We start from the raw sequence: 26763 nt of genomic DNA on the forward strand, positions 1-26763 counted from the left end.
CAGGAGTTGAACCACTCTGTAAAGTCTGCTTCAGCACATCCCAAAGACTTTCAATGGGGTTAAGGTCAAGACTCTGTGCCGGCCAATTCATGTGTGAAAATGATTCCTCATGCTTGCCGAACCACAATTCGAGCCCGATGAATCTTAGCATTCTCTTCCTGAAATATACTCATGTTGTTAGGAGAGAAAAAAAAATCCATGGATGGGATAACCTGGCCATTCAGTAGATTCAGATACTCAGCTGACTTCACTTTATTGCTGCATAACCTTAATGAGCTGTAATAATGACCCAGTCATTGGCTCTTAAGTGCTTGCTGGCCAAGCAGTGTACAACGAAACAGAACGTGGAAACAAAAAAAGATTCATAGCCCTGGGTCCCCCAGGCAGTCACCCACCTCCCAACGCAAGCCCCCCAGAATTCGCTTACGACGTCGTCTTTCGCAGCTTAGACTATATGGCGTGACACACTGGGGTAACTGCACGTCGGACTCCGATGCCTGGATCTCTGTATAAACAGTAATGAGAGAGCAGGACCAGGCAGCAGAGCTACTTAAAATGAGGTAAGAGACTCAAGTTAGAACTTCTGCTGCTTCCAGGACTCCAGCTAGGAGCATATAAAAAGCAGAAGGAAAACAAGCCTACGGAGTATTTGTGAGCGCTAAGAACACAGTTACACGATTAGTAAGTCCACATTTTACTGCGACTGTGAGAATATGCGTGACACAAATCTGATCAATGCATAGAAAATACACACATGCATGCTATATGTATGAATAACTATGCATATTTGTGTTTGTGTGTGTATAAACGATATTCGATTTAAAGAAGCAACATATGTGCCATGACAACAAAATGATTCTTTCAGTTAAAATGTCTGAGTAGTCACCGGAAGTCAATAGATTAATATATGAAGTTACAGACTATACATTCGCAAGAATTTAAATGCGCGATTCAATATTGAATGAAACGAGGGACAACTGTGTAATGGATTGTGACATTTTATCATAAAATGGCATTATAGGCACCACTACCACTCGTCAACAAGTTGCCGGACTGTGACTTTAACGGGGCTGGGCGTCGATGTCCATCGTGATCTTCTAAAGTGACTCACCATCTGCGATCTCAGCCAAAATAATTCAACTTTCCCCAGATAGTCTGAACATGTTGGGATCCTCGGTGATACCACTATGGAAAACGGAGGGGGGGTATATTGTTAGGCCGTTTAGATATATCGCATAAATCAAATGCAGAAGCTAGGAAAGGGGCAAAAAAATAAAAAAAATTAACGTAATAATAAATAGGTCCAGATAGACACGTATTAATTTGTCCAAATAGATCTACTTTTGTATTCTCAAATATAACAGGTACCCCGTTATATGTGGTACAGTCTTCTCTGGAGGCTAGGAGGGACCGACCGCACAATAGCTATTCCATCAGCTGTTGTTGCGGTGTGGTGGAGTTTTCTACCTTTCTTTTTTCTTTTCTAAAGTTTTTTTTCCTTTTCTTGACACCACGTCTTTGCGAAATAAAAATATTAACAGTTATTTCGGCTGCACAAGTGCCGTCGGGAAAGCCACTTTTACCATTTTCGTTTAAACTTTTTTGTATTAATTTGTCTTTCTGCCCTTTTTCTTCCGTTCCACGGCATCTGTCCATTTTGCCTTCTCCCTTTTTATTGTTTCCACCTTTACCGTTTGGGAAAATTGCTAGACGGTGTCTGCGCTGGCGAATGACTGAAGTGAATAACTAAGCCGAGATTTTTTTTTTTTATTCCACCCCCTATCTGCTGCTGGGAGGAATGGTTATACGGCCGCAGGACCAGAGCCGAGAAGCGCACGACTGAATGAGAAGACGGATTGCAAAGATATGGACCTACAAGAGAAACCTCAGCCTGCGGAAAAACGTAAGTTATTGATCTGCGGCACGTGAAGCTCCAGCAAAGGGCTCCGTGTCCTTCATACTGGCCGCACTGGTATGCTCCCCTTTTCCGCCGCCTCCCCATGCCACATTATTACACTGTAGGTACATATGGGCCACACAGTCTCGCAACATTAAATGCTCCTAACCGGGTTGAACAGCTGTATGGATCTAAGGAAATAACAGGCCGCGTTAATATGTATTTTTTTAATCACGTGACTTGCCTAAAAGAGGCGCAGATGTTTCCGCTGATATTTATAATCATAAAATCAGATCGATATTTTTTTAGACTAAAGAATATCTTGTAAATAGCGTGGACGATATACCCGAACCCTATAACTGAACTGATTTTAATTAGCGCCTTTGAGTGTTAATGTATATTTTTCCAGATCGTATAACAAAGTCAGCACTTCTCGCCCCTTTGGTCTGGGGGTGGTATCTCGCCTCCTACCCCCACATCAGAGCCTCGTCCTGCTCTGTTGCTCAAACCACAGAATGAGCGGATGCATTGCCCCCCCTCCCCATTTCATTCTGATTCCTCTCTTTATCCTCCCCATGGGATTTGGAAATAGTGTTTCTGTTTGCTCCTTTGGGTCTCTGAACCTTCCCCCAAAACGTGGCAGCGGGTTCCCTTTACGGTTTTCTATTCGTGATCATCTTCAAACGTCTTAAGCTAACTCCAGCCACAGGCTTCGGGCGTCTTGGGTCCATCTCACGGCAATTGCAGCGTTTTGTGGGGGAGGGGGACCGACACTAACCGGTATGAAGTCTGAATTACTGGGAACCGGGATTCATGTGCGGGATTAGTGCCCGTTAGTTCTCTGTCGTGTTGGGCGTGTTGACGTGATATCCGTCCTTATTTTAATGTTGCAGTTGCCATGTTATGAAATATATTTGCATCGGATGCTCCTTCAGAAAAATAACAGTAATAAAAAAATACCTAATCCCCCCCTACAGCACTGCAAATACATTCTTAAACTCACAGGTTGCTCGACTTGTTCCATGCTTGAAAAATAGCATCTCAGCTGCACCCATGAGGTAATCCGGTAGCCCTCCCCCTCCCCCCACCCTCTTCAAGCAGATGTGGTCACAAATCTCGTTTCCATGCTGCTGAAGCTCTTATGTGCAGGGAGGACCAGTCAAACTGCCCCCACTAGGGTTTTCTGTTTCGGACAACAAGTCTGGCTTGTGCTTAAGTCTCTGTTGCAGGGCAGGTTTTTTCCAGGATTCTGCAGTCAGGTGTGTTGTCGGGGGGGCTAAATGACAGCTAGGGAATTCCTTGATGGGGGACCTAATGAGGGAACCAGTATTTGTTTTTTCCTCTTTTGCTCCAAGATGCTGCTTGGCCGTGACTCAGCTTGGGGGGGGGGGGAGTTTGTGGATGTTCAGATTGGTGTGCGACCAGTCTGCAGTACATCCAACGTTAGTCTGCTTAGCGCTTGCGAGAGCTTGCGTCAGATATGCTGTAGGTTGTTCGCAACCCTGGAATTGACTCTGGAGCTGGATCTTCGTACACATTGGGTGCTTTGAAGTGTCAGCCGGCCACGACGTTCTCATTTTCCCGTTCTCCTCTCTATCAGGGAGCAGCACTGTTCCAAGAAGCCAACTTGCAGGACTTCTTCCTATGGATTTCTTGGCCTGGTTGGGAAGCTGAAACTTCAGCCTCACCAAATAGCATCACGGTTTGGAAAAAGACGCAGAGGCGGCCATTTGGGAGTCAAATTAACACCGGCGGCCGTTAGATGGGTGATTTGAGTACCTGTTGATACCATCCTTTGAAATGATACCCTTGCATTTACCCAGCCAGAGTTCTCTTGGTCGTTGGCACAGACTCGAATGTTAATTTCGATCCTTCACCTCTAAGAGTCTGTTTCCATATCAGACGGCGTGTGGTGAGAGTCCCACATGGGTATATGTGCGTAATCACTTCATACAGGGTGTGTGTATAAGGACCAGCAGACTTTCCCCCCTGACCTCTCACCCTCGTCTCTGTGCCATGAGCTTCCCGACATTCATACACACGCTGTGGAGCTTCTCTCCAGACAACAGATGCCCGGGCCTCCTTCCTGATTTTCGGCGCAGGGACGGCTTGGGTGGGGTGTGTTTTGGCCGAGTTTCAGATAGCGGAGCCCCACCTAGCCTGTGGGAACCTTCCTCAAAGGACGTGGGGCTGCTCAGCTCCCTGCCCCTTGGAGATGTTTCCTCTGCACCGTGAGAATAGCCCTGAAATGTCCGCGGCTCGCATGAGAATGCAGCATTGTCCTGTCCTAACCTTTCAAGACATTCTGGTCGTGTTAGGTGTGGGCTTTCCTTTTTTTTTCCTTTTTTTATTATTTTTTTTTTTTTTAAAGAACCGGCACCGTAGTGGATGGACCTGCGGTCTGACGATGTATCTCCCATTTTGAGACAAAGCGGCTGCAAGATATTCCAAGACTGTGGCAATTCTAGTGAGCTTGAGAAGAAGCCAGACCGCACCCGGCTCCACGGTGTCTCCGGAGCTCCAGGTTCTTAAAAAAAAAAAAAGACACACTTCAAAAAGTGAAGTTGTCTTTCTGCACTGCAGGTCACTGAAATCACCCGCAGAGATGAGACCTGCTGCCATCTTGGGGGGTTTTTACATTAGTTTGTGCTGGCTGTTGGGGGTGTAATATAAAGACATACTTTTTTCTGACTATATGACTGTTAACCTTCCTCGAATAGTTCTGTGATGTTCAACAGAAGTAACTTTGGTTAAGAGGATTGAATAGAAAGGTTCTATTGTATGGTGCAGCATAAGTTTAATAGCGAAACCAAGAAATAAGTTGTGCGTAGTGACTAATGTGTAGTGACTGATTTAAGTCTGCTTTGTAGGGGCATTTTGACACCATTTCTAACATTGTCATTAGGATTTAGTCTACAGAAGTTCAGCAAGGGCTGAACAGAGAATATTTACTTACAACTGTTATCCGGATGGACTGTTTTAGATTTCTGCTCTGCCCAGACTTCCCAAAGAGGGTGGGAATTGGGGGGGAGGTGGGATATAATGGTGCGTTCGATTATTTCTCTCCAAGTCGGAACTCGGATGAAAACGTCACGAAAAACGTCACTTCCCGTCGGAAACACGCCCCTTTTATGACGTTGAAGTCGGACCAGATTTTGTTGCCCGAGTTGCCCCTGTGACGTAATTTCAACATGGCGACTTGGTTTGTTTATAGTTTGTTTACTGATCAAAAACAAAATATCGCTATGAATGTACTAAAATATTTTATAAAGCTTTTAATGTGGTTTGACTAGTTCGTGTTTCTTGTTTGTCTCTCGGAAAAATCTCATTTCTCCATTTTGGAAAACTCCAAATCTGCTAAAATATAAAGCAACAACACACAGCAACGTGTTCATGGAGGCAGTCATGTTTGTTCCGAGATGTGGGTAGCTCGAACGGGAGATTGTCGGACGTGATGTCACTCAACTCGGAATTTCGAGCTCCGAGAGAAAAACGAACGCACCATTAGCATGTGGTGTCTTGCTCGTCATGCACTGAGCTCCTGGAACTTGTTTTATGTGTGAATTGGCCTGTTTTTGGTTTTCAATCTCCCTGGGCCAGAAGGACGGTCTCAGAGTACTGTTGCCAGGTATGGATCCAACGTTCTTCCATGGTGTGACTGGAGGGGAACACTGAGCCGAGATCCGTTTGCTTGTCTGTGTAGCTTGAGTGGTTCTTGAGTTTGGTGGGTGTCACAGATAGTAAGGACAGTGCCAGAAGAAATTCATATCATATTCTGTCCAGTGTGTTTGTGTGTGTGTGTGAAAGATAGAGAGGGAGCTCTTGAAAGTCTGTCACCTCATTCCACCGCTGGGACAGAAAAGGAAGTAATCCCTGTATTTCTGTAAAAAAAATACTTGCGTTTTTTAAATGCTAAGATGTCACCCAGACTACTTGCTGCGCATTGATGCTCTTTGTGTCATCTTGGTTATTTAGCTGCTGGCTGCAAGCACAACCTCTTGGAAAAGTGCTCGTTGGTGTTTGATCAGTGGCTTCTAGACAAGTGATCCCCTTTCCTCTTGTCAGTGCTCTGTGAAGTTAGGCATGCATGGCGATGTGAAGATCTGTCCTTCCATGGGGAAAGCTCCACTCGACCCAGTTGGAGGAGGAAGTGTATGAGGTGACAGGGATTAACGGCTCATACCTGTGTGCCTATTGAACCTTTTGATCGGGGAGTACTCAAGTCCCCAAATCTTGGCATGCTATAAATGGTGCCTACAGAGTAAGCAAGTGGCTGCTGGGTGCTTCTTGAGATTGGGTTGAAGTTGGGGTTTGGTTTGGGTTGGGTTTAGTTGCTCTGAAACTATTTGGGGAGAGAGTTAAACCTTTCAAGATAAGTCTTCAGTTGAAAGACTGTTTTGAATTTTCTACAGGAAGCCTACTGACCACCTACAGCTGATGGTAAAACTGGGTGAACATTAGTCATTTTCTTCATGTGATGTTATTTCTCTTTTAATGGATGTTTGTGCGTCTCACAGTGCTGAGCACCTCCACAGCGAGAGGTCAAGTGTTGACCTTTTTTGTGGCAGATGAGGGTTGCTTTGATTTTAATATCAGTGTAGATTCATTTTCTTGTTCATGACAGACTTCTGTTAACTCCGTTTGCTGGAAGAGGCAATAAATTTGTATGATAGAATCTATGTGTTCAAAGGAACAGATGGTGTTGAAGTGTCAGTGTTTTTAATCATGCTCCTAGTTTTGTAGTGATTAACTATTCACTGCAAGTTTCTAGTTACACGCAGATAAATAGTCTGCTGAGTGTGTGTGTGGGGGAGGGGGGGGGAGACTAATTTAACACATGCTGTCTTCATAACACACTGGAAACCGAAAGAGTATTTTCTAATGTGTTAATAAATTTGTCTTTTATGGGACGTAGGAGGGGGGCTTCGTGAAACAGGATTAACAAACCTAGACTTTGTGCAGCTCACCAATGAGACACGTGGCTCTGAGTTTGCTGGAATAGTCATTTTATTTATAGTGAAGCTGCCCGTTCACGTGCGTCTTGTCGTTTTGTGCAGATGCAGATGTTTTGTGCTGTTTTGCAGTGTCTTGCTGGTGATGTATGAATTGAACCTAGACTGTTTGCCCCGGGCTCTTCGAGATGCCAAGCCCCCCCCTTGAGATTTAAAGATTTCTGCACAGGCTGGCTGGCATTAGCAGGAAATTACAAGACTGTGTTTTTTTTTTTGGGGGGGGGGTGTTTGTTGCTAATAGTAGTGAGCTGAAATCTCAGACTTAAAATCCTTTAGAGCTGTAGGGGAGGGGGGATTTTTAAGGAAGACATTTAGTCTGTGTGTCACAGAGGGAGAGGGAATTGGAAAAAATTCCTGTTGGGGGGGGGGGGGTCATGAAGCAACAAGAGGGAACATGTGGTATTTTGGGAGTGTGTTCAGGGACTGTGTAGGGAAGGTCCTCCGACTCACTGTTAAGAGGAGGTGGTTCCCCCCCCCAGCCAAGCTGTGTGTGTGTGGGTGGCGAGTCTTCTGCTTGAAGGAATTGGGGAGGGTGCGGTGTGGGGCGGAGTGTCGGCTGGCTGTTGGCTTGGGTTGGGGGGGGGGGTCAATGGAAGCAGAGCTGGGTGATTTCATTTCTAGGTTTTAGTGGGGGCACTGGCATCACGTCACTGCGCTTTGGGTGTGGAGGGGGGCATGATGGGGAAATGAAAGGTCCTCCTTCGACATGCGAATAAGGCTCGCTCCGAAAGGGTACAAAGGGCTGCAGACTTGGGAAGAGCACAGACTGTTGTTTTTTTCGACCCAGATCAGCATAGACCTCCACCTTCTCCCTGAGATTTTTTTCTCATTCTGAGAACATGGATATCATGACTCTTACTAAATTCTAATTCCCAAAAGTCCAGCGAGTTCCAAGATGATTCTCCCCGGGTGTCGGACATTCCTCAGCCTCGTGTGCCGGTGACCCCCTGCAGGCCACTGTGGGGTCAGGGGTCGTCTGCTGGCATGCCAGCACTGAAACGGGAAGCCTGTGGTGCAAACTCCATCCTACCTCCTTCTCGGTTCATTGTTTTCATTCCCGTTAACAGAACAAAGGTTTCTCTCTCTCCGCAGGGCTTGATAACCCCTCTCATAAGGAGCTGCTGGGTCAGCCTTCTGTATCTCATTGTACTTGTTCTGGTCACAGCTTTCTGTCAGAAGCCGGTCATGAACACATGTGGCCCAATGTCCGGTAGAATCATAACCGTAGCGTTTCGGGGAAGGGGGGGTTGATGAGATGATGAATGAATTTGCTTCATGGATGGCTCTGCATATTTATGCCTGATGTGTAATTAGCTGTTTCTTCAAAGACCAGGCAATAGAAGCAGGGTTTCGTTCGCTGTGGAGTTTGCACCAGTACAGTGTAGTGAGAAGGGGAACTGATCTCCATTCACATCAACGCTCAGCCATTTTAAGAGCCTCCTTTCCAGGTGTCTGTGTTCCAGAACCATGTGGTTTATGGTAGTCAACTGGTTGGTCGAAACAAAATTTTGGGTTGGATTTTTGTTGTCTGGACCTTAACTATCTACTTCTGGGTATGATTTTTCATTGTTTCTTTAAGTTAAGCCAGTGTTTCCCAGTCTGGTCCTCAGGAACCCACAGACTGTCCATGTTTTTGCTCCTGGAGCTGGGAGGGAGCAAAAACGTAGACCGGCCCTGGGTCCCGGAGTATTTTCCTTCCACAGGTGTGAGGAGTCCAGCCAATCAGTCCTCTAATTTGTAATCTAATAAGGGAAAACCCACATATGTCACGGCCCTTTCTGGATAAGATTGGCACCCCTGCACTACATCAATCCCACATCCTTCCCCTCTGACCTGAGTCTTTGCTGGTCTTGATTGATGTCCACAGACGACCTTCTGCGACATGGCGGCTTGCAGATGACCGCAGCACTTGTCGTATGCGGCTGGATACGCTGAATCGGCTTGCCCGGGGGCAGCTGTCCACTGTCTCCATGCGTCTTTTCTCTCAGAGCTGGAGAAATTTGCTTCAAGTCGCAGTTCAAGTTCATAGTGAGGAAGTCGATCGCGCCTGGCGGAGCTTCCTGTCCGGGCCCCTCGTTTCGAGGCCCCAGGAAATAGAAATGTGGATCCTTGCTATTTTTGACGTCCCACTCCACCCCCATGAGTGTGCACTGCCTCTACTCTCAGCAGTGTTGCCATGACCTAATTTGAGTCCCAAACAGCTGTACCCTAGATTCTGTTGGGGTGGGTGAGAGAAGGATGCGGGGGGGGTGGGCTGAAGGCTGCCCAGTGCAGCACCTCCGTCCAACCGTCGCTGAAAATAAACCCGCGTGGGACTCGCGCGTCACTGGACTGGAAGGGCTAATATTAGGCTGCCGCTATCGGGCACCTAAGGGCATGTGGCACTTTTTTCAGGGGTATCTGCTTGCCCACCCCCCCGTCCAAGGAGCTGTGACTCTAAGCACTTAGATGGCAGCCATCTTAGACGCAGTTGTTTTGTCAACAGCGCGGAGGATCTTGGACACGACGCACGCGTGGGGAGGTTCCAGCGCTCGCCATGGCAACTGGTCAGTCACATGACGCGGTGTGGGCTTGATTCACAAGGGGTGTGTGGGCGTGCAAGAATGCCTGGCGTAGCTAAACCGATACACGGGTGATGACTCGTTGTCGCCATCGTTTGACCCTTGACCTTGCCTGCTCCTGTTTCCCTCCAACAAATTTTAAAGCGTATGTTATTCTTTTTTAACCACCATTTTGGTTTTCCAGCCACAGTGATTGTGCAGGTTCTTGCATGTTTCAGTTGAGCTCCTGTGATTCTCTGAAGAGCCGTCCACGCTTGGACGGGCATGTGGTTTGGGAACCTGTAATTACTCCTCCTGTTTGCTGGCGGTCCCTGCCCACGTAGGCAGGGCTTCCGTATCAAATGTCGGCGTTAAGAGGGACCTCGGAACTTCTGGGAAATTACACTGTACCATTAATTATACGCGACTCTCGGCAATGACATGTTTGGTTTACTTTTAATCAGTGCTAACGGTGATTCATTGAGTTGAGTGGAGTTGATCTGAGTGGATGCTCTTGTCTGTGATGGACAGTTTATGTCTCTGTTTATCGATTGGGTATCTGTGGCTCTCCTGGAAAACCCCCCTCACTGCTATTCCACCTCATTCTTGTGGCCAACATTATTTTGGTGTGCTCTTCGATTTTCCAAATGTTTGTACAGTGACCCCCTGTAGCGCCTCTGGATTCACGGGCCAGATGTTGTTTGAGTCTTCACTTTGCCTGGAGCAGGGTGGGGGTGTATCTGAAAAGTGAAATTCGCTTGTGAATTCCTTTCTCGGAAAAGCTGCGATATGCCTGTCCTTCCTATAGCAAACCTAATTTTTTTTTTCTTTATAAACCCAGTTCATCCACCAAGTACGGCACCAGTTAGAAGGCTGCCCTCATGAAGGGTGGCGTGACCCTCGGGCTTGTGAGATCGTCAGCCAGACGCGTCCATCTCAGTCCTGGGCAATGTGCTGTGTGTTGCTATGGTGATGGACTGGCCTGGGGGGTATGAGCCACGATGCTTCCTTCCTGGTCTTGATGCTCCCCCGCCCCCCCCCACGCACACAGCTGTTGTACTGGGTCAGTAGGGCTGGTTGACATGGAGGAGATTCAGATCAGCTTGGTCACATGGCCGGTTTGTCTGTTTGTTTGTGATCAGTTTAGTATGGAAGCCTTTAACAGTAAAGCTCATGTACGTCTCAGAGCCAGTGGAAACCCTTGTGGAGACCAGCCTAAGCTTCACCGTCTGTATCACACTTCACCGCCCAGTCAGACTTCGCCTTGGACTGGCAGTTTGCTGATTGGGGACACGCACGCACACGCGCACGCACACGCACACACGCACACACTTGTGCCATGTGGCTCCAGGGAGGGCCAGGGTCTCAGGGCTCACCGTCCTGAAATTCACCCCTTAAACCACAGTCAGCTGCCTCTGCATTCCTCACATACTTTTCGTGTGTCCCCCCCACCCCCCACCCCCCGTTCTTGCTTCCAGCTGTCACCCACTCCCTAAACCTCACCCCCCTCCATTCCCGCCCTGCTGCACCCTTCCTCCTGCCGTGCCATCTTCATGGATTTGCTGGGCTGTCTGTGATCATGCCGCTCAGTGGCGCCCCCGATTGCCCGGGGCTGTTGCAGCACCTCATCACTGGTTCGACATTCTTAAGAAGAGGCTTAAAAACAGTTTTTCCCTCAGACTATTTCACTGCTGAATAGCTTTGCCCCCCCTGCAACCTAAGTCTCTGAAGATCACTCTTCACTCTTCAAATCTATTTATTGCACGTTCTGCTTCAACACCAATCTTCCCCACCAATCAGGTGGTCAAATGTGTCTTTGTCTCGTCTGTATTACGTTTATATGTCTTAATATTTATATTCTATTTATTTATTACTTCTGATTTGTGCTACAACCAATGAGAATGATATTTCAGCTCAGTGTCTAAAGCTGACTATAAATGATACTTTGACTTTGGAGTCTGGTTCGTGGTCACGGTGTGGTCGTGGATCCTTAGCTGGAATCGCATTGTTCCCCTTCGTTCGCTGGCGCTTTTCCTACCTGAGATGGCACAGGTTCCATGCACCGAGTGACTGGTGTGCCCCTCTGCCCCCCTCCCTCGCCTGCTGCGCGCACTCAGCCTGTCTGCTTCTGCGAAGCTCTTCTTTGAAGCCATTTTTTTAACGTAACAGGCCGGGCGAAGTAAGCGGAGAGCGGGACTGCTTCAGACAGGGGGCTTCCTGTTTTGCCAGCTGTCGTGCATAAACGGGGGGGCTGATAGAATAAACAGCCGCCTGTTTTGTCCTCATGGATAAAGAGTCTCTGCAGCCGTGTGCGTGTGTGTGTGGGGGGGGTGTTCTGTTGCATCGTGCAAAGCGTGCAGACAGGGACTCATGCCGCGTTGGGGCAACAAAGTGCTCAGGGAGTTTAAACCATTGCTGCGGTGGACTTGGCTGTGGAACGTTCCAGGTCTGATGCCAGCGTAAGCCGTAGCGGAAGTGGAGTCTTCGCTAGGGACTTGTGGCGACTGTTCCTTAAATAAAAGAGGGGTTCTGGGGTAATAATCTGACTGCTCTGCCGGGAAACGCTTAAATGGTTCCTCTAGGATGCACCGTGTACCTTAGGGGATCTTCTTGCCAAAGTAAACACCGCACCCACCCTCTCAGAATCCCCTCACTCCTACCCTACCTCCAGATTACCCAGAATTCTCGTGTCCCACAGTGGATGAGACGAGCAGTATGCTATTATATTGCCTTCATTGCTCCTGGGGAGGGATGTGCTGAAGATGTTCCAGCATCCTCTGTAAATATTTATTTCCCTGGAACTCGTCTCTCCCCTTGCCCATCCCATCAGAGGTATGGGGGATGGGGGGGGGGGGGTGGGGTTGTGTTGCAGCGCGGTTGTAGCGAACAGCTGCTCTGCCCCCCCAGCCTATCGAAGACCCGTTTCTGAGGTGCAGCCTGGCTGGCTGGCCGCGGTTTGTTCATCGGTCATGGAGTGTGACGTCACACGGTTGGCGTGCAGTGGGACCCCGGACAGGTCGCTTCCTGTGTCCCCATCTCTGAGGGCTGACAGTGGGGTAGGGTCTTCCCCGTGAGTGACACGCATGCCAGGGATTCCTGCAGCACGACTGACCCCCTTACTGCTCCCCTCCGCCACTATCTGCTCCTATAATAGGACAGACAGTCTGAGACTGCCATACACCATGTGACACAATCATACGCAAAACTCGCGTGTCCCCGCTTTAGTGTGTGTGTGTGTGTGTGTCCGCTTTAACGCGTGTGTCCCCGCCTGAGCAGTGAAATGTTCTTTAGCGTGTCTGAAGTCTTCAGTCTCTCACTAGTGAAGCCAAAATATTCAGTATGTGAGGGATTTGACAGTACGGATCGCAGCATGAATGTAAACATTTTAAAGCCGCCTGATGAGACAGTCTCTCTCGTCACTAACAGCCCAGCACACTGGCCCCACGGCTGCGATGTGGAGACACTGCGTCTCCCATCTTCTGACAGATCGTGCTCGTTCCTGCAGCCCTGTGCCCTGTGCCCCCGGATGCTTGCAGATAATCGGCGGACGGCTGCCCCCACCCTCAGAGCCAGGGTGCCCCCCGGACTGAAGCTGGGGAGGAGGGCAGAGCCTGTTGGTCTGTCGGAGGGGCCAGAATTCAGGATGGAATCTGTCTCGTGCTTAGGGGGGGACGGGGGGGTTACTGATGGTTTTTAGGCATGGCGTCGTGCTCCTCCTGCTTGGTAACTGGCCCCCTCCGTAACGAGAGCCTGACTTCCCACTGTTTACTGGTGCAGGTTTACTGGCTGCTGGTTCTGAGCGCGGCTGGAAAGCCGTCGCATTCCACAGCTTTGCCGGTACCTGCAGCCCCCCTCCCCCCCCCAAACCGCTGTCATCATGGTGAAAATCTTCAGCCGCCAAGCCGCTTGTCTGATTTCTGAGGAGGACTTCAGCCTCGCTGGGTTTCCCCCGGATGGGACAGTGAGCAGAGCCAGGTGACGGGTGAACTGGAGGAAGGGATGTGGAGGAAGGGATGTGGAGGAAGGGATGTGGACCTCAGTAGCGTAGCAGAAGGAAGGTGGGATGAAGACAAAAGGCATGAACTTCAGCATCAGAATGGAAGCAACGCGGAGGCAAAGTGGGTGGCTGGCAGTGGGGAAGGGGGTCAGGAGCCCAGAGCCATGTGGCATGGCGATCCGGCTGTGCCCCCCCCACCCCCCCCAAAAACAGAGCAGTCATGTTCATAAGCACAGCCAGTCCTCTGCTTTGTGAACGGTGTCGTCTGTCTGTGGATTATGCAGCAAAGCACCACTGGGGAATTCCAGGGTACTTTCTGAGTTTGAAATGTCTACCACACACCGAGTGCAACAGCACAAATATGCAGTAAACAGAGAGGGATCAGACTGGCTGTCTGGGTGGCAGGCCTTACAGCACGGGGGGCGGCCATAAAGTTCTCCATGGTATCTGTGGGTCTCGGCGGCTCGCCGTCGTCGCTGTTGGTCAGAGAGCTTCGAGAGCTCGGCCCTGTGCAGATCGTCATATCTGTGGATTACCTGCTCTTCCCCTTCCAGTTTCCATCTCCAGATCTTCATGGATCATCTCCTTTCCTTCTGTGAGCTTCTTTCAAGTGTGGCAGTGATTTTCTAGACATAGTGTGTTCACCACAAAGTCGCCAAGCATCTTTATCTGGTCCTGACCCAGTCTGGGCTGACTTCTCCATGTTGTTCCAAGTAAACTTACAATAAATTTTACTGGCCTTGTTTGAAGGGTTGAAGTTAACTGGAGTTAACTAGAGCGGAAAGCCTGTAGATGCCGCAGTCAGATTGAGAAACAAACTGTCTTAGGGGGTTAAGTCTGCACAAAAACAGACCCCCCCCCCCCAAAGGCCCTGATCTGGTTTTGTTTTTGGTTAACACCCATTTCCAGATGATTAGAACAACAGATATTTCCAACATAATAGCATTGTGCTTGACTCTGAGCATAATGCTGAACAGCAGCGACGTGTACGGGAGATCAGAGCTGAATTCTTCATCCGTCGTGACAATGGGGCAGTGGGGGGTGGGGGGGGGTGCCTTTATTTTCAGGCAAACCAGCAGTGTTAATGCTGTGTGCTCAGATTCTGCGTTAAGGCTGCATTTTGCATTTGAACTGCCGGGGGTTGTGTCGCTTGACCCGGATCCAGTGTTTCCTCTGGGTTCTGTTGTGTACGGAGAGCCGGGGTGAAGTTCATTTTGGAGCTGAGCGAGGAGATGGGGCTGCCAAGCATGAGTCACTCTGCATTGACTATGTTCCCCCTGCTTTAGTGGGGAAGAAAGCTTTTTTTCTTCTTCCCTGCATCATCTGTGGAGGGTTGGGGAGTGAGACGGCTGACTTTGAGTGCAGGGTGCGTCAAGCTTTCATTTTCACTCTAGCGGGGGCTCAAACCTTCAGCCTGGGATACTTTGTCAGATCTGAAATGTGCTCTTCCATCTCCCCATGGTACCGCTGACAGCTGAGACAGCACTTTGGGCTCCCGCTGCCTTTCCCTGTCGCAGCCATCCCTAACCCAGCGCCCACTGGATCGCGGGGGGCAGGCTCGCGGTCGGGGGTGCTCTGTTCCTGCTCTGCACTGGACCACCCGCTTTAGCGACTTGTCTGGTCTGCAGTCATGACCTTCATCTCTGCGTTTGTGGAAATCGAAACCTGAAAACCTGCTGTCCTCCATCTACCGCTGAACAGCGCGTTTCTGGTCAGTGTGCCCGCTGGGTTGGCTGGTTCGCCTGCAGATGCTGCATGTCGAGAATATAGCACCTATTTTCCAGGGCAGGCTTGTATCTGGGGAAGGCGACTTGTGACTTCCTGCTCCTCTCCTTCCCTCTGCGTTTTCCAGCCAAATATAAACCTTACAGGATTCAGTGAGAGCCTGCTTTGGGACTACAAGTCTACCCAAGCATTTAACTTTGCTGCAGGAGTCTCCATAAGCCCATTTTTCATTTCACTTCCCCTGTCTATCTGTATCCTGTCATGAAACACACACTAGTGTCCACTGTAGATAACAACATAACTTTGGGTCTTGATTGGGATTCACAGTGTCGGTTTGGCCTAGAAGATTCGCCCGAACACTCGTACAACAAAAAGTATCCCACTCTGCTATTTCGAAGGTAACTCTAGGGGCGTGTAAGATAGCCAGAAGCACAAAGGAACAGTCTGTATCTTGTAAGTTGTAGCCAGAGTGCTGAAATGCCTTGACTCAGCCCAGATCAATAGGCAGGGCAGTGAGCAGTCAGGTCTGTCCCGGAAGCCATTCATTTAGCCCATTTTCATCACGTTAAAGAGCCGACTGCACTCGTCATGTCTGAAACCGCATCTTGATTTGTGATTCACGTAGCCGACGAAGGTGTCTTTGTGTGCAAGGCTGAGTCGTCCGGACTTGTTGCTACTTGGGAGTGTCAGGCAGGTCAGAATGCTGCTTATTACGGTGAAGCAAGACTGAACCTGGGGAGGTATAGCTGAGTCAAGCTGTAGGCAGTCTGCACCACCCTGCCACCGTGGGGGCAGGAAGCCGCCTGATGATTTGGCCGCTCTACCTGAGGAGTGTCTCTAGCCTTCGGGTGTCGGGATGCATGACGGATAACTGAAAACACGCCGTTTGCAGGACTCCGTCACACATTCCAAAAAACAGTCTTGCTTAATTTCACTCCTCTTTCTGCTCCCCCCCCTCCCCACAGCCACCAGCTCAGCTCCTGAAACCAGTCCCAAAGACGAGGACGGAATGGGAGCAGGAGGGAAGCCCCAAGATACGGAGCCCCCAGCGAGGACAGAGACCCCCACTAAGGGAGATTCCCAGAAGAAAAAGGACAGTGGCCGGAGATCCAGCACCCCCAGTAAATCCCTTGCTACTGGGACCAGTGCAAGCCCTCAGCCCAAAAAAGGTACACAACTTTTCTCATATTATATAATACCAGTGCCCATTTTTCCCCAAAAATATTTGCGTTGCATATATTTATTATATTCTAGATGTACTATCAGGAGGAATCTAGATGAGGAGAGTCTATAAAAATAGGTGTCGCTGGCATATAAACCATCAAACTTCAGGCACATGTGGAATGAGATTTTCATGCCTTATTCATGCTCTAGCTCATGCTCTGCCCACGTCTTAAGAGTCGATGAGGTCAGTTTCTGCATCCTTGCAGGCTTTGATGGGTCCAGTTTCTTCTACAGCCCAAAGATGTTTTCAGCAAGGAACATTTTTTTTTGTGCCCTAATGTGAAGGAAATTGTAGTTAAGGCTTAACGTAATTTGAAGACGTCATTAATGTAGCAGGCTGAGCGGCTTGGTGCCCTAACATGCCCTTGGAAAGCTCGTTTCATCCTAGAACACTCCGGAACACGCTGTGAGGATGCGGGCGGTGAGCGGATGGTGACCGAGTTAGATCCCTAGGTGAGCGGTAGAGGAATGGTGCGCCGGGTGAATCCTACCCTCGTCTCGGCATTCATTAGGGCAGTGCTTCTGAGTCTGGTCCCACTTTTTGCTCCCCCCAGCCTCCAGCACACCTGAACCAAACAATAAAGAACACAGGTGTGTTGGGAGCTGGGAGGGAATAAAAATGTGGACTGTGCATGAGTCCCTGCGGACTGGGTTGAAAGACGCTGATGTAAGTCTTGGTGGTAACGTCCTGGGTACACAGCTTTTCTCTGCTAAATGGGGCTGCTTTCTTGGGTATGTTTGTTGCTGATTCTAAGGCCCCAATGAATGAGGAGGAGATGCATTACAAACATGCAAACGTTAAGGACCCTGGATTTTGTTCCTGAAGGATTAGCTGTTGAACAAGCAGAAAGCAGCACTCATTTGAAGTATTTCAGCTGTGTTTTTGCCCAGGGAAATGTGGGTGGAAACATTGCAGTTTTAGACAATAGATGGAGGGAGTATGTAAATTGCTAAGCCTCACGACTCTCTCCTTGGCCTCCTTTGAGTCCGTGTCTCAGCCCAGAGGTCTGACATGCTCATAGTCTGAACGTTTGCAGGGCAGGGTGACTGGAGCCGGTTGCCAAGGAGACAGTCTCCTGGCACGTCCTCCTGGTGTCACTGCAGAATGCTTTTGTGTGTGTGTGTAACAGAGACGGTCTGTCTAATGGCTGTGTGCCTCTGTGATGCAGCAAACCCGTTTCAATCACAAACAGGTAGGGAAATATCCTCTTAAGCTAACCCTCAAAACACCTGAAAAGCTATAAAATAATGTAAAAATATCGTGGAGTTTGCAAATTGAGGTTCTGAGAATAGCTCTTCGGTCTTGACTGATTATTCTGGTGATCACAGTAGACGGTTGCTTTCTTAATAATCTTTTAATCACTAGAAATGTTTTAAGTGAACTGCAGTCCATCATCCGTAACGTACAGGTACCTCGCTTGGCTGTCACGGCTTAGTTACCCCGCAGGGGTTTGAAGTGCTGGGAATGGAATATTCCAGAATCCAGATGTGGATCGTGTCAATGCAGCAGATCTAATGTTGGTCTCTGTGGTTACATGTGGATGTAGGTCACAGGTCGCACTTCTGGGGATGATGCTGTAGGAAACTAAACTGACGCTGGTGACCAGCTATGAAATTTATGTGTAACTTGAGATGACAATGACTGCATGCAAAATATTTAATTCAATTAAATTCATTTTTATATAGCACCTTTCCCACCCCCAAGTCTCCCCAAGGCACCTTACATGGGTGTGTTGTGATACATTACAGAATGAAACAAAAACAGGGAAAAGGGAGGAGAAAGAAAGAAAGAAAGAGAGCCTGATGACATCGGAAGAGAGGAACCAAACACTCCCAAGTATGGGGGAAAGAAACCTCTGGGGGTCCAAGGTCAACTGCCCCCCCAGGCATGCTAACATTATAGAAGAAGAAAATTGGCTTGCTTGCTAAATGCAAGTAGTAAACTGTGATTAAGGGCAAAGCCAAAGTCCATCAATGAGTCTGTTCTCCACACCGGCCTGTTTAGGGGGGCAGATTGAAGTCTGCACCCATGATGTTGCAGTTTGTAAGTCAGATCCACAATGCCCCCCCCCCCCCCCCCCATGGGACCGAACCAGCACTCCAGCTCTCCCTCCCCGGGCACCATCCGGATACTTGGGAAGGAAGGCAGGGAGCATGGATGGCCAGAACGCATGTTGACACACACAAATGGACAAGCATCGTAGATGAATATGGCATGAACAGCAGTACCAGTAGCCATAGTTAAGGTGTGTTATGTGTTAGGTTGTGGCTAAGCTACTTCGGTTGAGATTTAAAGACTGAGACTGACGTGGCATCCCGAACATAGACTGCCAAACTATTTCACATATTGTTGCCCTGTAGCAGAAAGCTTTACCTTCAACTGTGACTTTATTTATATGTGGATTAACCAGGAAGTCTGCATGATGTGATCTGAGTGGGTGATGTGGCTTGAAGTAATTCTGTCAGGTTGGCAGGAGCTAGACCTTTAAATGCCTTATATGCAAGTAGGAGAACTTTGAAGTCAGTTCTGAACCTAACAGGAAGCCAGTGCAGGGGACTAAGACCAGGGGTTATGTGTTACAACTCCTGGTCACATTTTGAATATGCTGCCAGGTGTTTAGTGTGCAGTGTGCTCCCAGATAACAGCATTGCAGTAGTCTGACTTACAGTGTGCAGTGTGCTCCCAGATAACAGAGCATTGCAGTAGTCTAACTTACAGTGTGCAGAGGCATGTATCGGTTTCTCAGTGAATTGAACAGTATGCAGTCATCATATTTTGGCAGTGTTACGTAGCTGTAAGTCAGTCAGTCTCCTCTGTGGTTGGTTGATGACGGACAGACAGTGTCACAAAGCGCTGTGCAGCACTAAGACACTTAACTTACCATCGAGATAACAAATCAAGGAAAAGCAAACAAAAACACAGCACTGAATACAACAGAATGCAAGTAAGACAACTCAACTCAATTCAGTCGCCTGCTTAAACCAAGTCTTCAGTTGCTTTTTAAACGAGTCACCTGACTCAGCTGAACACAACGCTAGCGGGAGACTTACGACAGGCTGAAAGGCACAATCCCCATGTTCTTTAGCCGGGTACGTGGGACCCTTAGCCCGACCAGCTGAGTAGCAGTGGAAGAGGCCATTAATATATTCGGGTGCAAATACAAATTCTATACTGAACCGGAAACCAAGGCAGTTTGTACAAAATGGGGGTAGGAGGCACACCTTCGATACTGCATCCACATGCTTGTACTTAAGGTGACACCTAGGTTACGGGCTTTCTAATATTCTGATGCTTTCCTCATAGCTATCTTTCAGTCAAAGATAAAAGCTGCAGGAAGTGATGTAATCTGTGTTGGACCCGATCCATGGTGCTGGGGCAGCGTTGTGCCATTCAGACCCCTCACCAGTTATGGTAATGAGGTTCGCATCTGAGATCTCCGTGCCGTCAGTCTGATTAGGAATTGGTCTGGCACTTAAATGCCTGTCAGATTCGGACAATATGGAGGCTGCATCTCTGTTTTGGGTTCCCACTTACCCATTGTCCGAAAAGGGCTCCTCTGCGCCCCCCTTCCCCCACTGCACCCCCAAGGTTTCCTCTCTTTTGAAAGGAAATGGCAGTCCAGTCCTGCTCAGTATCCACCTGCTTTCCCTCCTTGTGACAGTGTGGAAAAGTGGGATAATTACCACCACAAGCATTGAAGCCTTGAACTGTTTGCCTTGTGTTGTTCACACCCCCCCCCCCCCCCCCCCCCACCACCACCAACATTTGATTAGACGTGCTGGATCTCATCCTCAAGATGTAATCTCTCTCTCCCCCCCAAACACAGATGGCATGAAATCAGAAGACAGACAGAAGCTGGCGAAAGAACGGAGGGAGGAGCGGGCCAAATACCTGGGTAAGCCGGCATGGTATCAGGCTAAAGAGCGCCCCCATGCTGTGGGGAATAGAACTCGCCCTCACATTTTTTCAGCTCGCATTGACCTTGACCAGTTCAAGCTTTCTGCAAAATGTTCTGTTATGTAATTGCGAAGAAGAATCACTGCAGTGATTGATACTTCAGGTTAACAAACGTCTGTTTCTGAATTTAAATGTTGACACGCATTACCTGCAGATTGTGTTAATCGAAGTCCCGTCTCGCTTAAGAAGGAGACTCGACCATGTCGACCGACTTCACATGGGGTTTATTCATAAAGCGTCACCGTCACCGTACGGCAGACGTGCTGTTCCGTGCCGCATTTCCCGTGCCGTGTCGCCCAGCTGTGTAGCCAAACCGAGGGAGGTGGGCCGCTTTTTCATGATTGACAGCAGCTCTCATCTTTTCTTTCGCCCCCCCCCCCCAGAGCAGCGTAGCCAGATGCAAGGTAAGAGAAGCCTTTACCATGGGTAGTGTCACTGTTGGTGGTGCCTGCGATGTCGTCTTGTGACTCGTTCTCTCTCCGTATGCCTGGGGATGTGGCCCCCCCTTCTCCATTCATCATCCCATACTCCTCCTTTTTTCTCTCCCTCTTCCTAGCTGTGATCTAATTGACAGTACTGAAACTTACGTTCTGCTGCAGTCAAAATCTCAAATCTAGATGAAGGGCTTGATTTTGGGGGCAGAGACAATCTGGCTCAGATATCGGTGGTGCTTTCAATCAAACGGGCCTTCAGCTGACATTCTTGTGGAAGAGGTCAGCCTCCTGTGTGGTTGTGACGACGGGCAGTAATCACTAGCTCAGGATACGGGAAAGCTGCGCCTGACCTCAAAAACACTGATTAAGGCTTCGATTTTGGTCTGCACCCATTCCCTCCAGCTCTCCGTCTCATTAGATCAAAACATCTCTCTCATGTCTCTCCTGCTTCTCTGGCGACTTCCATCGATGTTATTGAACTCGCCACATAGAAGAATGCCAGATCTGTGGTCGAATGTGTGGAATGGTTGTTTGGTTCAGTGTTTCTCAAACCAGTCCTCAGGGACGGCCAGACGGTCCATGTTTTTGCTCCCTCCCGATTCCCTGAGAGCCTGGAGGAAGCAAAAACGTGGCCTGTTTTTGGGGGTCCACGAGCACTGGTTTGAGAAACACTGGTTTAGTTGTTGCTTTAGAATGGGGGGTGGGTGGGGGGGGTATGGAGGAGGAGGGTGCCGAGCTGGGACTGGTTCATCCCTGTATGGTGGGGGGTAGTATGCAGCTCAGCAGGGATAGGGCGCTGTGCCAGTGATAGGAAGGTCATTGGTTCGAACCCCATGGTTGGCAGAGTGATTTTGCTGTTGGGACCCTGAGCAAGGCCCTTAATCCCCAATTGACCACAGAAGTATATGTTGCTTTGGATAAAAGCATCGGCTAAATAAGTCAAATGTAGTATCGTTTATGACAGATGGAATGATTTCATATTTTTTATGTGAACTTTGGGGATTTTCCTGGCCTGTTCACCACCCCCGCCCCCAGATGATCAGGGTTACCCCCCTCACCAGGCCATGGGAGTAGAAAGTGGAAGCAAAGGAATTCATATGCTCCCCCCCCCCCCAATCCCCATATGATTGTTGTGACTCTCCCTGGGGGTGTTTTTTGAATCGGCATAATTCTGGCTAGCAGAGGCTCTCCCCTGACAAGTTCACAATCCTCACCCTCACCCCCCCCCCCCCCCCCCCCCAAACAGATTGACCACCCCACCCCAAGCTATTCCCAGTCTGGGGGGCTCACTTTGAGTCAATATGAAGCTACACCCTCCAGGCCTGATGATATCTGATGCCTGAACAGTAGGGCTCTTTGCAATGATCAATGGTCATCACTATGCCCACCGACCCCCCCCCAAATTTTGCTTGCCACACTGTTATCAGTCCATTGTCACAGCCCTCTTAGCCCAGCAGCTGTAGTCAAAACCAGTCCAAACTTTGACACACTAGATGTTTGCAGAGATACAATCCAGATATTGATCACTGGGCCAGCAGCCGTCTGTTACTGGTGCTCGAAGTCACACCAGAGGTCCAAAGTAGTGTTAATTTACTATTCCTGCACATACACAGTTCTCCTCACACAGCATGGCTTTGTCAGATGAGGTCCGGTGACAGGAAATATCGGACGGTTGTGATGATGATGTCAGAGTTCCACGTGGCGTAATGCACAAACTCTGTTGCCCTTTCACCACACTGCTGGTTCCCATGTGTCTGTCATTTATGGCCACTGGAAATTGCATTTGACATTTAACAGAGGAAGGCGCCTAGGCCCCATCTCCTGAATCGATCACGGCTCCCGATGTCACAGAATCCGTGAGCAATGGCTAGAATCGGATGTTTAATGTGGTCGGGAGATAAAGCGGCACATTAAGGTTCCTCCAGGAAGAGCTAGCACTCTGAATCATAGTATTACCTGCAGGGGGCTCCAGTTCGGATGCAGAAGGGGGATCGCCAATTACAGAGGTGCTCTAGCATACATTAGTGCCGGTGGTATTGGCAGAAGTGATGTAATGATGCTTAGTGTGAGGAAATTTTAATTTCACTCATCACTGGTAGGAATGTGGTAGATTTGCTAGGAATATGCCTGGAATGTGCCGCCTTTGTCTGAGGCAGACAGTGATTTATGGCCTGGAAAAGCTTGTCTATCTGGTTTTCAGGGGGATTTATCTAATGGTCAATCGCGTCATGTGAAGCAGTAAACTAGCTGGTGTATCGTCACTGAGCAGCAGGTGGCGTTGTGGTTAAGGTCCTGCTGCCATACCCGTGTCAGGTCACCCAGCTTTCGTACCCTTGAATGAAGCAGTTAACAAGCAAGGTATCCAGCTGCCTTGAAAATGGAAGCCATGCAGTTTGCTTGCTTAGTGGGGTGGGGGGGGAGGGTGTGTGGGGGGGGGGCACAGCAGGGTCCTAATGGGCTCCACTTAAGGGAAGGGATTTTATTGGGGTTTAATTGTTTTTGTCACCAGGAGCAGTTCAGGCTGCTGGATGTTTAAATCTTATTTAATTTACTTTTCACTTATTTATTTTTGTTTTGTAAAATCCCAGCTCAATCATGGTGACTCACACAGGTCACTAGGTAGATAGAATATTTTCCTGGCTGTATGATTTTAATAAATAGGCCTGGCTGTCTGAGGTTGTTTGCCATTGTCTGCGAGGAGGGAGCTCAGACTCCTGTGCCTCGTTTCCACCAACACGGAGCTGGTGCCGCTGCTGGCACTGAGCTGGTTCTCGTTTGGTGCCTTTTGAGAACCTGCCCGCGTTTCCACCAGTTTCAGTAAAGAACAGAACGGGAATGTTACGTAATTGAGAGTAAAGTAAGTTCTGTTTCAGATTTCAAGTTTTTATAAGTTGCCGAACCGAAACAAGTTTTCAGCGTATGACATGAGCTATGTCTCTATTGCCTGTATGCACTTTTGTCTCTGAAAAGGCTCCCCAGTCTGTGCGTGTGAGTTTATTCTCACTTGTTGTGAAGAGTCTGCTTAAAAACTGAACTTTGCTGTCTGCCTCATGATCTCTTCACTATTCAAGCACCACAATATTTTATTTATTCAATCTGTGACATGTTTGTAATTTATAAAATCTGTCCAGCAAATCGATCTTTTGTATTTTTACAGAACAAAAAGCAATATGACATTATTCCACTAATAAGATGGCTAGCTGTTTCACTGCTGAAATCAGTAATATTAGACAAAACTAAATCAGCTATAGACTGAGTTTTCTGGGTATGCCAAAGGTTTGGACCCGTCCCACTTTCACTGATTTTATGCTTCCAAATTCTGAGACCAGCTTTTTTGCAGTGCTGCTGGAGCCATTTTTTCTAGACCGAGGCCTTTTTTTTTCCGGTGGAAACACGTGGAACCAGTTCTGAATTAGGATAAAGGCAGGTCCGGCACCATGTTGGTAGAAATGAGGCACTTTAGGTCAGGAAAGGGAGGCACACTGTAAACCTGCTGGCCCTGCACTCTACAGCTGCCAAGAAGACGCAGTGGCTGGAGAAGGAGGAGAAGGCACGGCAGCTGCGGGAGCGGCAGCTGGACGAGCGCCGCAGGAAGCTGGAGGAGCAGCGGATGAAGGCGGAGAGACGCAGGGCCGCCCTGGAGGAAAGGCAGCGGCAGAAGCTGGAGAGGAACAAGGTGGGCTGGCTGGAGGTGTGCGGCCCTCAGTGCCTGGCTGTCCCTGTCCTGCAGTGCCTGGCTGTCCCAGCCCTGCAGTGCCTGGCTGTCCCTGGGTTCGGGTGGAGGCTGGCTGTCCCAGCCCTGCAGTGCCTGGCTGTCCCTGGGTTTGGGTGGAGGCTGGCTGTCTCGGCCCTGCAGTGCCTGGCTGTCCCTGGGTTCGGGTGGAGGCTGGCTGTCTCGGCCCTGCAGTGCCTGGCTGTCCCTGGGTTTGGGTGGAGGCTGGCTGTCCCAGCCCTGCAGTGCCTGGCTGTCCCTGGGTTCGGGTGGAGACTGGCTGTCCCAGCCCTGCAGTGCCTGGCTGTCCCTGGGTTTGGGTAGAGGCTGGCTGTCTCGGCCCTGCAGTGCCTGGCTGTCCCTGGGTTCGGGTGGAGGCTGGCTGTCCCGGCCCTGCAGTGCCTGGCTGTCCCTGGGTTCGGGTGGAGGCTGGCTGTCCCGGCCCTGCAGTGCCTGGCTGTCCCTGGGTTCGGTTGGAGGCTGGCTGTCCCGGCCCTGCAGTGCCTGGCTGTCTCTGGGTTCGGGTGGAGGCTGGCTGTCCCGGCCCTGCAGTGCCTGGCTGTCCCTGGGTTTGGGTGGAGGCTGGCTGTCCCAACCCTGCGGTATCCTTGTGGGGTGAACTTACTTTACAGTGAGCAGTTGGGTTTAATGTTAGTGTTTGTGTGTGGGTGTTTCCATGGCAGCATAAATGAAGCCTGTAGGATGACCCCCCCCCCCCTCCGCTTCCACCTCGTTTCCCCTGGATGTGGCTACTTCCCCTTTGTTTCCCGGTTTGAACTGTTTCCAAACACTCCTTGTTATTTTCCATAGCATACTGTGGGGGTCAGACTCAGTGCGTGCCTGCATGCGTCTGCAAGGGATGTTACTGAGTTTGTCTCGAAGGTCGGGGTTTATATCTGCGGTGCCCGTCCCCGGATCTAAACTGGCGTCCATTCAGGTGCTAAAATTCTGTACGTTGACCTCCAGGAGCGATACGAAGCTGCCGTCCAGCGGTCCTCCAAGAAGACGTGGACCGAGATCCGGCAGCAGCGCTGGTCCTGGGCGGGCGGCCTGACCCGGAATGGCGGCCAGCGGGAGGGTGAGTGCGCCGCTGTGGGGGCAGGTGCTGTGTGCAGGGGGAGGGGGCTCTCTAGCTGCTTTCCTGCCTCTCCAGGGCCTCTAATTAAATTTATAGCACTGGTGTCTGGTCCTGTCCCTGGGGGTTTGTCAACATGGGCGATGTGCTTGTGGTGAGCAGCTCTGGGGAAGGTGTGTGTGTGTGTGTGTGTGTGTGTGTGTGTGTGTGTGTGTGTGTGTGTGTGTGTGTGTGTGTGTGACAGTGTACCAGCTCTGAGTGTTTGTACCTGCGTTTTCAGATCTTTGACATTATGGCTCAGTGTATCTGCCGTTTGTGATCATTTTATCCAAATGTGGTCTTTACTGGAATCCGATCCCCCACATTTTTCCTTTGTTGTACATATATTGATTTATTGTGGTCCATCTCTAGCTTATGGCAAGACGTATTGCAGCAAAGAGTGACATGTAATGCAGCCGCAGAGTCCCCAGATTGGTGGGGAGCATTTGATTGACAGTAGAATTGCATAACTGGCCCATCTCCTTAGCTGGGCTGCAGCAGAGGCGATGTTCTGTGTGGGGGCACGCGCGCCTTGCCCCCCTCCCGTCACTGCTGCTGCCTCTCATGTCACATGGTTTCGCTGTGCTGGAGGAGGGCAGTGCTTCAGTTTCAGGAGCAGCCCGATAAATCTTCATCGGTCCTGGCGATACAAGCCCGGTGTGCGTCTTCCTCCGATGGTCATGTCCAACAGTGGTTTCAGCCCCTGTCTTCCATTTTCCTTTATGTTGCGGAGTGGGAGAACAGTCTGCCATACAGTTTCTCACCACAAGGTGGCAGTACAGGTTCAACCTTTACCGCCTGACACGTCACTGGCGTCTAGGATCTGTGAGCGGAGCGTTACACACCAAAGTCATGTGATACCAGTGTTTTGTGACTTAAAAAGCACTAAAGATTCACCTCTTCAGTGCCAAGGGGATTTCCTGTTTTCAGTAAACAATAACAGTACTGTAAATAAAATGAGTCATTCAGTGGCTACACTGACATGCATGTGGGTGGATTGTGGGAAAATCTGGGATCCGTGTGTGTTTGTGTGTATCTGCATGCTCCGTGCAATTGCACCGTGGCAGGAGTGTCTTGGGTGTCTTAGGTTTCTTTTCTTTGTGGTGTGGTGGTTGGGTTATGGTGTCTCATGGAGGCTGTGGTCATGTGG

At 49.4% G+C, this 26763-nt stretch overlaps 1 protein-coding gene across 5 annotated transcripts in view; it reads left to right on the plus strand.

Annotated features, from left to right (window-relative positions):
* The first annotated feature begins 357 nt into the window (after window positions 1–357).
* The window catches only part of map7d1a (MAP7 domain containing 1a), a 38322-nt gene continuing 11916 nt past the window's right edge, over window positions 358–26763 (plus strand). The window contains exons 1-7 of one of the 5 annotated variants that reach the window (XM_023821198.2): window positions 358–560; window positions 1797–1903; window positions 16137–16340; window positions 20223–20291; window positions 20737–20757; window positions 24300–24463; window positions 25466–25577. In XM_023821198.2, the coding sequence (XP_023676966.2) occupies window positions 520–560; window positions 1797–1903; window positions 16137–16340; window positions 20223–20291; window positions 20737–20757; window positions 24300–24463; window positions 25466–25577 (718 nt within the window). In that variant the 5' untranslated portion in view covers window positions 358–519. Of the gene's footprint in view, window positions 561–1796; window positions 1904–9316; window positions 9456–16136; window positions 16341–20222; window positions 20292–20736; window positions 20758–24299; window positions 24464–25465; window positions 25578–26763 lie in introns of those variants that run through there. The other 4 variants (XM_072716263.1, XM_023821199.2, XM_072716264.1 and 1 more) reach the window with 4 other exon arrangements.

This window comes from Paramormyrops kingsleyae, chromosome 9, assembly GCF_048594095.1.
Source record: "Paramormyrops kingsleyae isolate MSU_618 chromosome 9, PKINGS_0.4, whole genome shotgun sequence".
NCBI lineage: Eukaryota > Metazoa > Chordata > Actinopteri > Osteoglossiformes > Mormyridae > Paramormyrops > Paramormyrops kingsleyae.